The 13,832-nt window shown below is 43.5% G+C and overlaps 1 protein-coding gene across 3 annotated transcripts in view; it reads left to right on the forward strand.

Annotated features, from left to right (window-relative positions):
- Window positions 1–13,832, forward strand: part of TMOD1 (tropomodulin 1) — a 78,047-nt gene that overhangs the window by 25,656 nt on the left and 38,559 nt on the right. For all 3 annotated transcript variants that reach the window (XM_031450072.2, XM_010995532.3, XM_031450073.2), the window contains exon 3: window positions 9,633–9,789. In XM_031450072.2, the coding sequence (XP_031305932.1) occupies window positions 9,633–9,789 (157 nt within the window). The remainder of the gene's footprint in view (window positions 1–9,632; window positions 9,790–13,832) is intronic.

Consider the following 13,832-nt stretch of genomic DNA (forward strand, 5'->3'; position numbering starts at 1 on the left):
AAGCACCTAGCCCAATACCTAACACATAATAGGTGCTTAATAAATGTTTGTTGAACCTGAATATATGATTTGCCTGCTATAATCTAAGGGTCTTGAAATTTGAAGCCACATTGTACCACCACATATATAGGGCAGCCTAGTACAGTTGTGCAAGCAGTGCACTGCACAACTGTGGAAGCCACTATTCACATAAACCAGAGCACAAATAATGCCCTTGGAGTTGTGCACTACTCAAATTGCACAACCAGATACAGTTACCCTGACAGAATCTCCCCATAATGCAGTGTCTGTTCAGTTGAATAGAAGTGAACAATTATGTCTTATGGTAAAAAAAACTGACTCTTGTAATCTGTTTCTAATAAGGAGTTCAAGCCTTTATTCCAAGGTTTCAAGCTAAAAGGGCTTTTGGCCATTTTACAGAAAGGGAATTCAAAGTCAAAGAGCACCAGTACTCTGTTTGTGGCCTCAGAGCCCTGGGATGAGAACCCAGGTTACCAGTTAGGATGCAGTTTGTGCTATAAGTAACAGAGACTCAAACTAACATGATTTAAGCAGTGGTTTATTCATCTCTCAAGTGAAAGCTCAGAGGTGGGCAGTCCAGGGCTGGTATGGAGCTTAGCTCCCCCAGATCCCCAGAGTTCCAGGTTCCATTTAGCTCATCTTTCTACCATCACTAAGGTGTAGCCCCCATTCTCATGGTCTAAGGTGGTGGCCATGATAGGTGCATTCCAGGCATTGGAGGAAAGGGGCAAAAAGAAATGGAGAAAAGCTATTATTCAAGTACCTTTGAAGGAAGATTACTGGAAATTGCCACTGGACACTTCTTATATCATGACTCAACCTAGCTGCAAGGGAGCCTGGGAAATGTAGTCTTTAATCCAAGTGGCCATGTGCTCAGCTAAGAGTGGAGTGCTTTTATTACCAGACAAGGGAGATATGATATTGGGGACAATTTGAAGTCTGTCACTGTGGGCTTGCCAGTTTGATAGCCTGATGTTCTGTGCCACTGAAAGCTCCAAGGAGGAGTGAAAGGAGTTGATAGGAATTTAACTAAATCCAAATCCCCAAAGAAAATATTACAAATATCTTGCCCTCTAGCTTGGCATTTCCCAACACCTCCATCTGTGAACTTTGGTCCCATCATGGGCACCTCCATCTAGCACCCTTCATAACTTGTTCCCTTCCCCAAACTTTCTTGGGGCAGCAGTTGGGTTGCCCAGCAAACAGCTCAGGGCAGCAAGTGTGATGCTGACCTGAAAGGTGTTCAGGAAATACTATCTTTTCCCAGCTGGAGCATCTATGCTGTGTGATTCTGGACAATTCAGAACACATTTTCTTAGTGTGCACTGCTTGGTGCTGGGGATTCAGAGAATACTAGTATACATCCGAGCTGGCCTTTGAGAGGCATTCAGTCTCCTTGGGCGGGGGATATGGCATAAATGCTCCAGGACAAATTAGGATGGGCATTACATAAGAACTGGCAGGATGCCTCAGGGAGTTTGGCAAGAGAATCTCCAGATCAGTGAGGGGAGCACTGCAAAGGCTGGACAGGGTGCCCAAAGAAAGGGCTTTGAAGGATGACCACCAGGGAGGAGGAGGGATGGAATTCCAGGCACAGGGCACAGCCTGAGCCATGCCCTGGCAGAGTGAGAGTGTGGGGCGCGGCTGCGGAATGTGGAGCAGCCTGGAGTGGCTGGAGGAAGGAATACTTAAAAGACGAGAAGATCGGGGGTAGGTTGAGGTCAAATCATGAAAAGCTCTCCATGCCTGGCTGATGAGTTTGGTCGTGATTCTGTAGGTTAGTGGAGGTGCTGGGCATTTGTGTGTCGGGAAGTGACCCGGTCATATTCACAAGTTGGTACGGTCTGTCTGGCTGATGGAAGGGGAAAGGGGTGAAGATGGAGAGGCCTGAGGCAGGGAGACCAGCCCAAGGCTAGTCTGATGGTCCCAGCAAGAGACACCACAGCTTAAACAAGGCCGGTGCCCATAGGATGAAGAAGGCATTCAGCTGGGATGGAAAGTTTTTGGTGGCTTGGAAGGAAAGAGTCTCAGGCTCTGAGTCCAGCGTCTGACCTCAGCAAGGCCGTTCCACTCCCTGGCCCTCGGCTGCTCCCAACAGCTGATAAAGAGCTTGTGCCACATGGTCCGCCCTCTTCTCAGGTGTTGTGTGTGGTTTAGTCACAGAACAGAAACCCAGGACTCCTGGAGCCCAGACCAAGGGGACATATTTTGCATTCCCTTCTTCTTAGACATAGCTGATTTATTGGAGAAAAATGGATAAAATTGCTTTTTTTTTTCTTGTCACTGTGAAGAATCAGGTTAAAGGACACTGTACATATGATAAGCCACCAGTCTGAAGACAGTCATACTGATCCTTGAGATGCTAATTATACACCATGTCATCTAAGCTCAGGCTTCCTGGCTGTGTGACTTACAAGCTGTGTGACTTTGGGCAAGTGACTACAGTTTCCTCCGCCTGTTTCCCCAACTGAAAATGAAAGATTTGGCCTGGTGACTCTCTCAGGGCTTTGCAGCTCTGGGCTGCCCAGGGTCTAGGGTCTTTTTAATACATTGTGAGTATGTGTGTGTGTGTGTGTGTGTGCGCGGGCACGCGTGTGCGCGCACGCGTACACGTGCACATATATGTTGCCTGTGTGTGCACGTGTTGTGCATGTGTGCACTGCTAACCCAGCCCACCATAGTTCTAGCCGGGATGGCTTCTCACGTAGCCCCAACTATCTATAGCAGTGATAATTGTGCAGATACTTAATATTTGGCCTTACTGCACCTGTTTGCAGGGTGTTAGAGCTCCTAACAGCACAGCTGAGGATCTGTCAAAGTTTCCATTGTCCTTTGGGCAGCTGGACTCCAGACCCTGGGTAAGAAAATTAGACTAAGATGTTAACTTGTCAAGCTGCACATCCATTGTTTTAATTTTACAACATTTAAAAGGAAGTCACCATTTTAAAAAACCACAACTAGGGAAGTACAGAAAGAGACTGCCTAGTTTTCCACCCCCATGATTATTTCCAAGAATGTATTAAACTTCTAATTTGTTTTAAAAATTTTTTAAAAACCTCTAAATTAAAAAACCCATGTATATACCTCTTTCTTCCTCTAGTCCAGAGCCTGAAATGGGCAAGACATCCAGTAAATATTTGTGGAATAAATGCATGAATACCTTGACTTTCTCTACCTGGAATTTTAGGATATGATTTATGATAGGAATGATAATAGATTTGATGATAGGAACCTCAGATCAGAGGTGGCAGCATGGCCTGCAAATGTGTTTTATTTGGCCTGAATATTGTTTTTAAAATATTTGGATCATGGGTCAATATTTAAAAATTAAGAAATTTCACATAAAGATGAGCAGATTACACCACCCACATTCTTAGACAGCAGTAATTAGCTGGAGCTGGGGAGTGTGGGGGCATTGAAAGAAAGCTCCAGTGTGCCACAGTCCTCCCCAGTCCCAGGAGAGTAACAGCTATAATTTTATATTTAGGGTAAGATCAGAGAGTGTCTGGAAATTCCTCTTCCTTATAACCAACACTAACTTTCCTTTCGGGAGAGAATAATGAGATCACCCAGGCATCAGTCACTGCCCTCCTCACACAAGTAAGTTTCTAGTTGTAAGTAAGGACCCTAAGGCCTGCTCTGAGTTCTTTACACCAAAGCTGTCTCCCAAAGCAAATCTCACCCCTAAACCACTGATCTTTGGATTGAAGATGTACTTGTGATGTGTGCATGTCAATACAGATTCCTCGTATGCAGAACCGATAGCTGTCCTGGAGGAGCCAGACTGATGCTTCCTTTTGAACAGCTATAAAGAGACCATGTGCCCAATAAATTTCCCCCTGCAGACATTAAGATTAGGAGAATGAGACTTAAGTACCTTAAAGGGTAGATGATTCCAGTTACCTGCAGGAACCATGGAAGTGCACAACCTTCTCAGGCAATGTAGAGGCTAGTTACCGACTATCTTTGCTATTCTATAAAGGGGAGCCCTCTTTAGGATCTTGATTAACCTTAGAGGCTAAAACAATACGTTGTTTTCTAGACATGCTGTAATTGATTTTTCTCTCATTTTACTCCATTTCCCCCATTTACCTTCCATCTCCCTGGTTTCTCCAAATTAGAGAGCCCTTGGTGGGTTCCTGACCCTCTGTGTTAGACACTTCCTGGACACTCCATGGACGTTTGTTGACTGAATAAGAAATAAAGAAATGAAAGATACATTTCTACATGTACATGTTCAACAAATACTCTCCTGGTCAAAGCTGACAACAAAATAGTTGTGGGAACATTTTTTTTCACTACTTAGATAGCCTGGGTCTCAAAGTCAGTTTCAGGTTCTAATAGTCCTATGAGAGATCCAAGGCAGTATTTTCTTACCCATTTAACTCCTCTGTGACTAACTGACATTATACAGCACCTCACTCTGTAAAACAGGACATCATTTTAAACCTGGCCAGCTCTCGCCTGGCCAATCTCAGTATCAGCTTTAGCCACTGGCACATGAAGAGCCCCTGTCCTTGGCATTGCATTAGCTATTTTTTTTATCATTTTCCCTAGATAACCTAGTCCATTTTTAATAACATTTTTTGAGATATAACTCACATACCATAAAATCCATCCATTTAAAGTGTACAGTTCAGGGGGAGGGTATAGCACAGTGGTAGAATGCATGCTTAGCATGCACAAGGTCCTGGGTTCAATCCCCAGTACCTCTATTAAAAATAAATAAATAAACCCAATTACCTCTCACCCCCAAAAATAAACAAAAATAAATAAAGTGTACAATTCATTTTTTTAGTATATTCACAGAGTTATACAACAGTCACCATCATCAATTTTAGAGAATTTTCATCACCTAAAAGAAACCTGTGCCCATTAGCAGTCACTCCCTGTTTCTCACCATCCTCAGCTCTGAGCAACCATTAAGCTACTTTCTGTCTCTATAGATTTGACCATTCTGGACATTTCATGTAAATGGAATGAGACAGTGTGCAGTCCTTTGTTACTGGCTTCTTTCTCTTGGCATGATGTTTTCAAGGTTTCATCTGTGATGTAGCCTGCATCAGTACTTCATTCTTTTTTATTGTCAGATAGTATTCCGTTGTGTGGATATACCACATTTTATTTATCCATTCATCATCTGACGGACATTTGAGTTGTTTCCACTTTTTTGGTATTGTGACTAACACTCCTATGAACGTTCATGTAATAGTTTTTGGGTGAGCATATTATTTTATTTCTCTTGGATATAGACCTAGGAGTGGAACTGCTATATAATATGATAACTCTATTTTTAATCTTCTGAGAAGCCACCAGACTGTTTTCCAGAGGGGCTACACCATTTTACATTGCCATCAGAAGTGTACGGGTGTTTCAATTTCTCCACATTCTGGCCACCACTTGTTTTTAATCTGTCTTTTTTATTATAGCCATTCTAATGGGTGTGAAATCATATCTCATTCTGGGCTTGATTTGTGTCTCCCTGATGGTTAATGATGTCAAGCATCTTTTCATGTGCTACCTAGCCATTTTTATACCTTCTTTGGAGAAATATCTATTCAGATCCATTGCCCACTTTTTAAATTCTGTTATTTGTCTTATATTTTGAGTTTAAGAGATCTTTATGTATTCTACATACTAGAGCTGTCTCAGAAATATGATTTTCAAAAACTTTTTCCCGATCTGTGGGTTGTTTTTTTACTTTCCTGATAGTATCCTTTGAAGCACAAACATTTTCAACTTTGATGATGTCCAATTTATTTTTTCTTTTGTTGCTTATTGTTTTAGTATCATATCTAAGAAACCATTGCTTAATCCAGGTCACAGAGATTTATGCCTGTGTTTTCTTCTAAAAGTTTTATAGTTTCAGCTCTTACATTTGGGTCTTTGATTTATCTTGAGTTAATTTTTGTATACCATGTGAGTTCATATGCTGTTTTTGAAAACAAGTTAAAATGATAAATAATCATGAGTTTAAAAATATGCAACTATCTTTGGTTTTACTTGGAAATCATCTTATATTTCACTAAACATACCACTTAATGGAATGAAAATAAACTAGCGAGGCTAATATTTTCAATATTTACTTTAAAAATCCAATAAGCTGAGAATTGTTAGAAAAGGCCTTTGATGTTTTTGCCTTTTAAAAAAATCAACTGCTTTCAATGAAGATAAATGAAACTGTGTTTTAACATGCTACATAAGTAATATTTTGAAGATACATTAAAAAAAGTTTTATTCCCCTATTATCATGATATGGGCTTCAGTTTAACACAATAGTTCTCAATCAGGGATGATTTTGCCCCCCCAGGGGACGTCTGGATGTTTGGAGACATTTTGGCTGTGACAACTTGGAGAGGGGTTGCTCCTGGCATCCATTAGGTAGAAGACAGAGATGCTGCTAAACAGCCAAGAGTGCATAAAATAGCCCCCACGACAAGGAATCATCCAGCCCAAATGTTTCTTGTGGCAAGATTGAAAAACCCTACTTTCCCCCTCTGGTTTATTAAGATATAATTCACAAACAGCACTGAATAGGTTTAAGGTGTACAGCATAATGATTTGACTTACATGTATTGTGAAATAATTAACGATAAGTTTAGTGAACATCCATCATCTCATATAGATATAAAAAAAAAACCAAAAAGAAAAAAAAATGTGAAAATCAGTGGCCTCTATCAGATATATTCAAAAGGAGATGTGAGTTTGCAAACCCTTTTCCCCTCAGTAACAACCTTGTGGGTTTCTCCCAACACAACGTTGAGCCTTTTGGAGGCCAGAATGTACCCCAGCACCTCACTGCCATCCAAATCCTTTACAGTGACAAAAATCTGATGCCTTGTGGGCATCATTGGGAAAACAGTTGCTTTCCATTCTTAATTCATTTTATGTGTGTGTGTGTGTTCATTTTTTGAATTTTAAGATATATTTAGATAATACAGCCCCCGTTCAACATACATATTTGGGTAACTGATCTCCTGTTAAAAGGGATTTTATCTGATTATAGAATAAGAGCAACAGTGGTCAGTAATAATTTGTGAGTGATCACCGTGTCGGGCACTGTGCCGAGCATTATCGAATTTAATTTTCTCAATTCTGAGAGAGGGACAGGAATTATTCACATTTTACAGCTGTAGAAATGAAGGAACAGTGAGATTAGGTGACTTGATCGTGTAGCTGGTGACCTCATTACTCTAAGTCAGGGCTTAAGCCTGGTGTGGGGTCAGCTGTGAGGTGCTGGCACGTCACAAAGAATTTGATGACTCATTATGGGTAATCACAGATGGACGTTTGTGGGCCAGTTAGGCTGTTCCCTCACTCAGTTGAGCTACAGTAAATGTACTTACACTGAGTGGACACACACAAATAGCCACAGGAAATCCCGGCTCACCTGGGACATGCCCACAAGCATGGCTTATCTGTGGACCCTTGTTCATCCTTCATGTCACAGTGGGCAGGTCTGAGGACTGCTGCTTCAGGAAAATGGGGACATCTGGGGCACCACTTATGTTCTCAGCTCCCACCCTTAAATCAGTCAAGGCTTGATTTCCTACCTACTGGCTGTCCTCTCATAATTCGCTCTAGCTCCCAAATGTCCCTCCTGACTTGTGGCCTAAATCCATTTGCATGGACACCCGCACCACTCACTCTCTGAGCCCCTGATCTCTGTACAGGGCCCTGCTCACCTCAGCTCTCCCAGCGCCGGGCTCACACTCCTGTCACCTGATCTTGCACCCACTGCTGTGGTTGGAACAGCACTGTGGTGTTGAACAGAGGTAAAATCTCTTGTACAAAAAATCATACTGCAGCTGAACAGTAGTATTTCCCTCCCAAGCTTTATCCCTCCACGTGCCAGGCACAGAGCTCTCTTCACATACCTGACAGCATTCCCCCCTCAGAGGGGGCTTTTAGGAAAGGATTTGGAGTGCAAATGAGTGAAGATATGCATTTGCTGATACCAAGATTGGAGATGTAATGGCCCTCCAATGTTGCCAGTTTAGGAGTGCAGCAAGAAGTGAGGTGAGACTCTGCCCACATCAGCCTTCCCAGTATCCTCCGTGACTTCCCTGAATGACAAGGGGTGAGGAGGGAGCAATGATCAGACTTGAAGATTGTCCCCGTCCCCCTAATCTGAAGAAAGACCCTGGTTTTTGTTCTAGATTTGGGCAAGTCTTAGAAGTATACTTCTGGTTTTTTTAATTGAAGTATAGTTGATTTACAATGTTGTGTTAGTTTCTGCTGTAGAGCACAGTGATTCAGTTATAAATATATTTAATGTCCTTTTTCATTATAAGTTATTACAAGATACTGTAGTTCCCTGTGCTATACAGTAGCACCTTGTTGTTTACCTATTTTATATATAATAGTTTGCATCTACTAATCCCAAATTCCTAATTTGTCCCTCCCTCCCAGAAGTATACTTCTTTTCAAGAGATGCAGGACACAACAAATTCTCTATAGCATCTTTATAGTTTGGTCCCTATGATGTGTTTTTGTCATACAGCTTTTAGAGAGTACCTGGGAAAATTGTTAGAACTCTTCACTGAAGCCAATATTTACTTGGGGAAAAAGCCATACTTTAAAGAGCCAATTCATGTGTGTCTTTTGCCTCCATCTCAGAAGTAGGAAGGGTTTAAGTCCACTTGGACCAGGTGTACCTTCATTATTGTGCTATAAATTGTGACCTATTTATTATGCTATGGTACATTACAAAATTTTATCACTTGAATAAAGTCTCAGCTTCCTTTTGAAGGGAGCATGTGTGCACTAGACGATCTCTCAGCCTGCTTGCAACCGTGAACTTCTTTGAACCTCTACAACACTGAGGGCTGAGTGAAAGTGGAGCCCATGTGATTCAAATCCACCCTGATTAGGAATCCGCTTTAGTAGTGAGCCCACACCTAGAAGCCTGCTCATGTTTGAAGAAGAGAACACAGTGATTGGTTGGTGCTATCTTTCTTGAGAGACCCATCTCCAGGGGCAACGGTCAAAATATTTAACAGGCAGCATGAACACGACAGTCAGGAGGGTAGACAGCAGCTATAGGGCCGTCCAGGGCTGCAGCCTGAGCATGCCTGGCCCTTCTCGCAGTCCTGCCCAGCTTTCCCTGCTTGTTTTGGGGGTCTGCCTCTTCCTGCCTGATTCTTCACCCTGGGCCCTAACTCAACCCCCTTGGGCTGCTTCTCTCCCCAAACACTTTATAGACAATGGCTGTAAATACCCTCCTGCATCCAAACACTAACTTAATCATATTTCTCACTCAGCATATGCTCTTGGGTGCCCGCCGTCTATGCTCAGCCCCTGGTCAGTTGACCCCTCACCCCCTTGCCTTTAAAAACATTAGAAGCTGGGAAGCAGGGATGGTTAAGAGACCTAGGCCCTAGCCTTGCTCTGCCCCATCTGCCTGTGACCTTGGGCAAATCCCTGCCCCTCCGGGTTGTTGGTTTCCTTACATGTAAATGAGCAACTTGGACTGATTCACGAGCTCTGAGCTCCGAGCTCCCCGTTGTTCAGTGAAGAGTTTCTGGAGAAATACGAATCTTCAGCAGCTGACTGCTTTCTTTCTCTCTTTCTCTCTCTCTGTGTCACCGGTCCCCCAACCGCCACTGTAGAATGCACTGCTGCCTGCTGGCCTGAGGCAGAAGGATCAGACCACCAAGGCGCCCACGGGCCCCTTTAAAAGGGAGGAACTCTTGGATCACTTGGAAAAGCAAGCAAAGGAGTTTAAGGACCGAGAAGATCTGGTCCCCTACACAGGGGAGAAGCGAGGTACTGAACAATATTATGCTTTTGAATACATCATTCCCTGTGCACTGTTGAGTGCCAGCTGGATGCCAGGCCCTGAGTTGGGCCCGATGTGACTGGGCCTCCTTGCCCTCATCCCTGCTGGGTCCAAAGTCACAAACGCAACTCCAAAAGCATCGAGGCAGGAGGTCAGCATGGTGAAGTTTGGGGGTAAAGCAGACTAGCAACACTCCCCTACATCCCCTTTGACTAGGGTGTCTCTTTTATTTTTCATACAAACCTAGATACTGTTGAAAGAAGGAACTATTAAAATGATCTCAGGACATGAGGCGCAAACAAGGCCTGTCCCATCCAAACCAGGAACAGAAGATGCCCTGTCCCTACCCTGACTATCCCTGCTCTTTCCCCAAAATTCCTCTGTCTAGCAGCTGCAGCTTCCCTTCCTTCATCTGTCCCTACAAGATCTCTACTCCAGCCTAAGGCCGGCCATCTAGAAGGCTTCAGGGAGCAGAGAGGCACTCCAACTGTCCAGCCCCTGCTGGACTTCCCTCGTGCTCCAAACCATTCTCCAGTCCTCCTGTATCATGCTTGCCAGCACTCCCTGGGCTGCTGCCCCCCAGGCTTCTTTCTGTTTCCCAAACACTCCAAGCTCTTTCCCACCCCAGACCTTTGCACGTACACCCTCTGCCTGGAATGCTGGTCCTACTGTCAGTTCCATGCTGTCTTCAGGGCTGGCCCTCCCTCCTCTGTAAGAGGCTTCATGGTTAGAAACACAGCCTGGAGCTGGATCTCCTTTGGCCATGGTCTTGGCACTGCCACTTACTAGCTGTGTGAACTTGAGTAAATTTTTAAACCTGCTGTGCCTCCATTTCCTTGTCTGTAAAATGAGCTGATGAAAAGAATATTACCAGCCTCCCAAGATTTTTATGAGGTTGTTCTATATATGTTAAGATACATGTAAAGCACTTACAATGGCTCCTGGCCCATCGTGAAGGCTCTGTCAGTATTAGCTATTATTACCCTTCCGGTCTCACCTGTACCGTCGTCTCCTATCTCAGGAAAGCCTTTCCTGTCTACACTGTTTAGGATATGCCATCCCTTCAACTCCCCCTTGGTTATTCTCCGTCTCAGGATCCTGGGTGTGTCCTTCAGAGCAATTCTTGTTTTATTATTATCTCTTTATGTACATTGGCCTGAAAGCGCCATGAGGCAGGGACTCAGCTGTTTTTGCTTACACAGAACCCCCGGTGCCCAGCACAGGGCCTGGGATACAGTGGGGTTCAGTAGAGAGTCGTTGAGTGAATGAGTGAGTTCAAATTACATCAATGCATAATGGAGCTTGTGAGCTCCTTCCTTAGAGCATGAGCTCCGTGAGTACGAGCATCACATCTGTCTTGTTCGCGGTTCTGTCCTCGCACCTAACAAACCCTAGCATGTAGTAGGCTCCCAATAAGTGTTTGTTGAATGAAAGCATTTGTTCTAATCAGTTAATTAATTGGGCAGTTAATTGCTTGTTTTCAGCCTCTTCCAGTCTCCTCACCCTCAAGAATGTCAGCGTGATGAGCCAAGGGTCCGTGTCTGTGGCTTTTATCTCTGCATCCCTGTTGTATTAGCACAATGTGCTGCACAGGGTAGCACTTTGATAAATAATAAAATGACAGAGCCAGCAGGAGTGAGCATTGTAGGGAGGACTTTAGGCCATCCCAACGCCTGGAACTGGAGCTCAGTCTAGATTTTGTCAAAAACTTGGAAGGTCAGGGAAGCCCAAGAGACATCTGGATTATAGAGCTTTGGAGGAACTGCGTGGTCTGAGGCATCCTGGAGCAGGTGGCAGGGGAAGGGAACCTTGACCATCAGGGCTGGGTGTGCCTGGCTGAGAGTGTTAGCACAAGATGGTTTTAAGCAAGGTTCTTGTTCCATGAGGTATGATTTCTGAGCAGCAGATAAAGATAATAAAATGTCTGGATTTCAGGGAGCCTTAAAACTCCCATTATCCCACCTGCACATTTGAAAACTGGGGAAACCAAGGCTGTGAGAGAGACAGCAGCAGGCCTGGGTGGACAGTGGTGAGTCATGACTGGCATCCCTCATGTACCCATCCCCCTCCCAGGGGATGAGCTGGAGATGGGGGATGGGGAAGGGAATCTGGGCAGTACACAAACCAATCCTGCTGCCTCTTCCCGGAATGCTGCCCTGGACTGGAGCCGGGAAAAGCTTTCCAGACTCCCAAAGCCTGACTGCCTTCGTGAAAAACCAGGCTGGCCTAAGGAGGGTAGCTAGAATTTATTCTATTTTCGTAAGAGAAGCCTAAAAGATTTATCATTATCGTCATCATCACCACCACCAGCATCATCATCATAAAGTATTTACGTGATGACTTTTGGAGTCCATATATATTGAATGAATGTGGGTCTCAACAGAGAGTGTGGAGAAGGAGAACTTCCAGCTCTAACAGGCAGATTCAGGGCCATTCAGTCCAGCCCTACAGAGCACTTACCCCATGCTGGGCCGAGAGCTATCCTCAGCTGAGGGGAAATAGCAGTCCAGTCACCGCAAGTCTCAGCAGGATGTGGTAGGAGCCATAAACTGGTGCAAAGTCCTGAGGAATTTGGACTTTCACTCACTCTCATTCAAGTGAGGGGATCAGAATAAAGCTCCATGCAGGATATTTTCATTATGCAGATTTGGCTGCATGTGCTAGGGGGAAAAGTAAAACAAAATAAAGAAGACTTAAGATGGAAATTTAGTTTTCTTTCACTTAGAAGAGCTGCAGAGATAGGCATTCCAGGGCTGGTAAGACATCTTCCTTGGCATTAGGAATCAGTAACCTTTTCAGTTTTTCATTCTGCCATCCTTGCAGTATATCCTTGCCTCATGGTTCATCTAGCTGCTGAAGCTCCAGTCTTCACACCCACATCCCGACTAGAGATGAAGGAAGGGAAGAAGTCTGAGTCCCTCTTGTAGTGTCTTAGAGTCACCACCCTCATGGAGATACCTGCTGTAGGGGTATAATAAACCACAGGTCTCTTAAATATTTACTGAATGTTCATCCTATTAGTCACTGCCTCATTTTCACAGTTCATTTTCTTTTTAGCCATTTTGTTTTGCCCTTTTCCAGATCCCCTCTGGTGAAGGTTATGTTACATTTTTCCCCAGATGACTTTGTTGTCTGTTTTGCTTGTATAGGTAATTGATCTTTGCTGTAAACAATTCAAATAATAAAACAAAGTAATTCAAAGTAATTCCCTCTGCTGAGAGATAGGCACTGATCCCATTTTAGTGAATATTCTTCTGGGCATTTCTCTTTGCACTTCCCACCCCTCCCCACCTCTGGTCCAGGTCACCATCACCTCACCTGGACTTTTGCCAGAGCCTCTTCACCATATCCTGGCTTCCATCCTCACCCCACATCAAGCTATTCTCATCAGCAGCCAAAGTGAGCAAGTTTTTTTTTTTTTCAGTTGAAGTAAAATTCTCATAACATAAAATTAACTCTTTTAAAGTGAACAATTCAGTGGCATTTAGTATATTGTTGTGCAATTGCCATCTCTATCTAGATCCAAAACATTCTCATCACTCTGAAATAAAACCCTGTACTCAGTTAACCATTACTCCCCATGCCCCTGCTGGCAGCCACCAATCTGTTTCTATGGACTCACCTATTCTGAATATCTCCCATAAATTAAATCATATAATATGTGACTTTGTGTGTCTGACTTCTTTCACTTAGAATATTGTTTTCAAGACACATTCATTCCCTTTTCTTACCAAATAATATTCAAATTCGTCAGTTGATGAACATTTTGTTTGTTTCCACTTTGGGTCTATTGTGATTAATGCTGTAGTGAACATTTCTGTACGAGTATTTGTTTGACTACTTGTTTTCAATTCTTTTGGGTATATACTGAGAAGTGGAATTGCTGGATCATACGATAATTCTACATTTAATTTTTTGAAGAATTGCCAAACTGTTTTCCAAAGCAGCTGCATCATTTTACCTTCCTACCAGCAATACGTGAGGGCTCCAATTTCTCCAAATCCTTACCAACATTTGTTCTTTTCCATTT

Source organism: Camelus dromedarius, chromosome 10, assembly GCF_036321535.1.
Source record: "Camelus dromedarius isolate mCamDro1 chromosome 10, mCamDro1.pat, whole genome shotgun sequence".
Taxonomy (NCBI): domain Eukaryota; kingdom Metazoa; phylum Chordata; class Mammalia; order Artiodactyla; family Camelidae; genus Camelus; species Camelus dromedarius.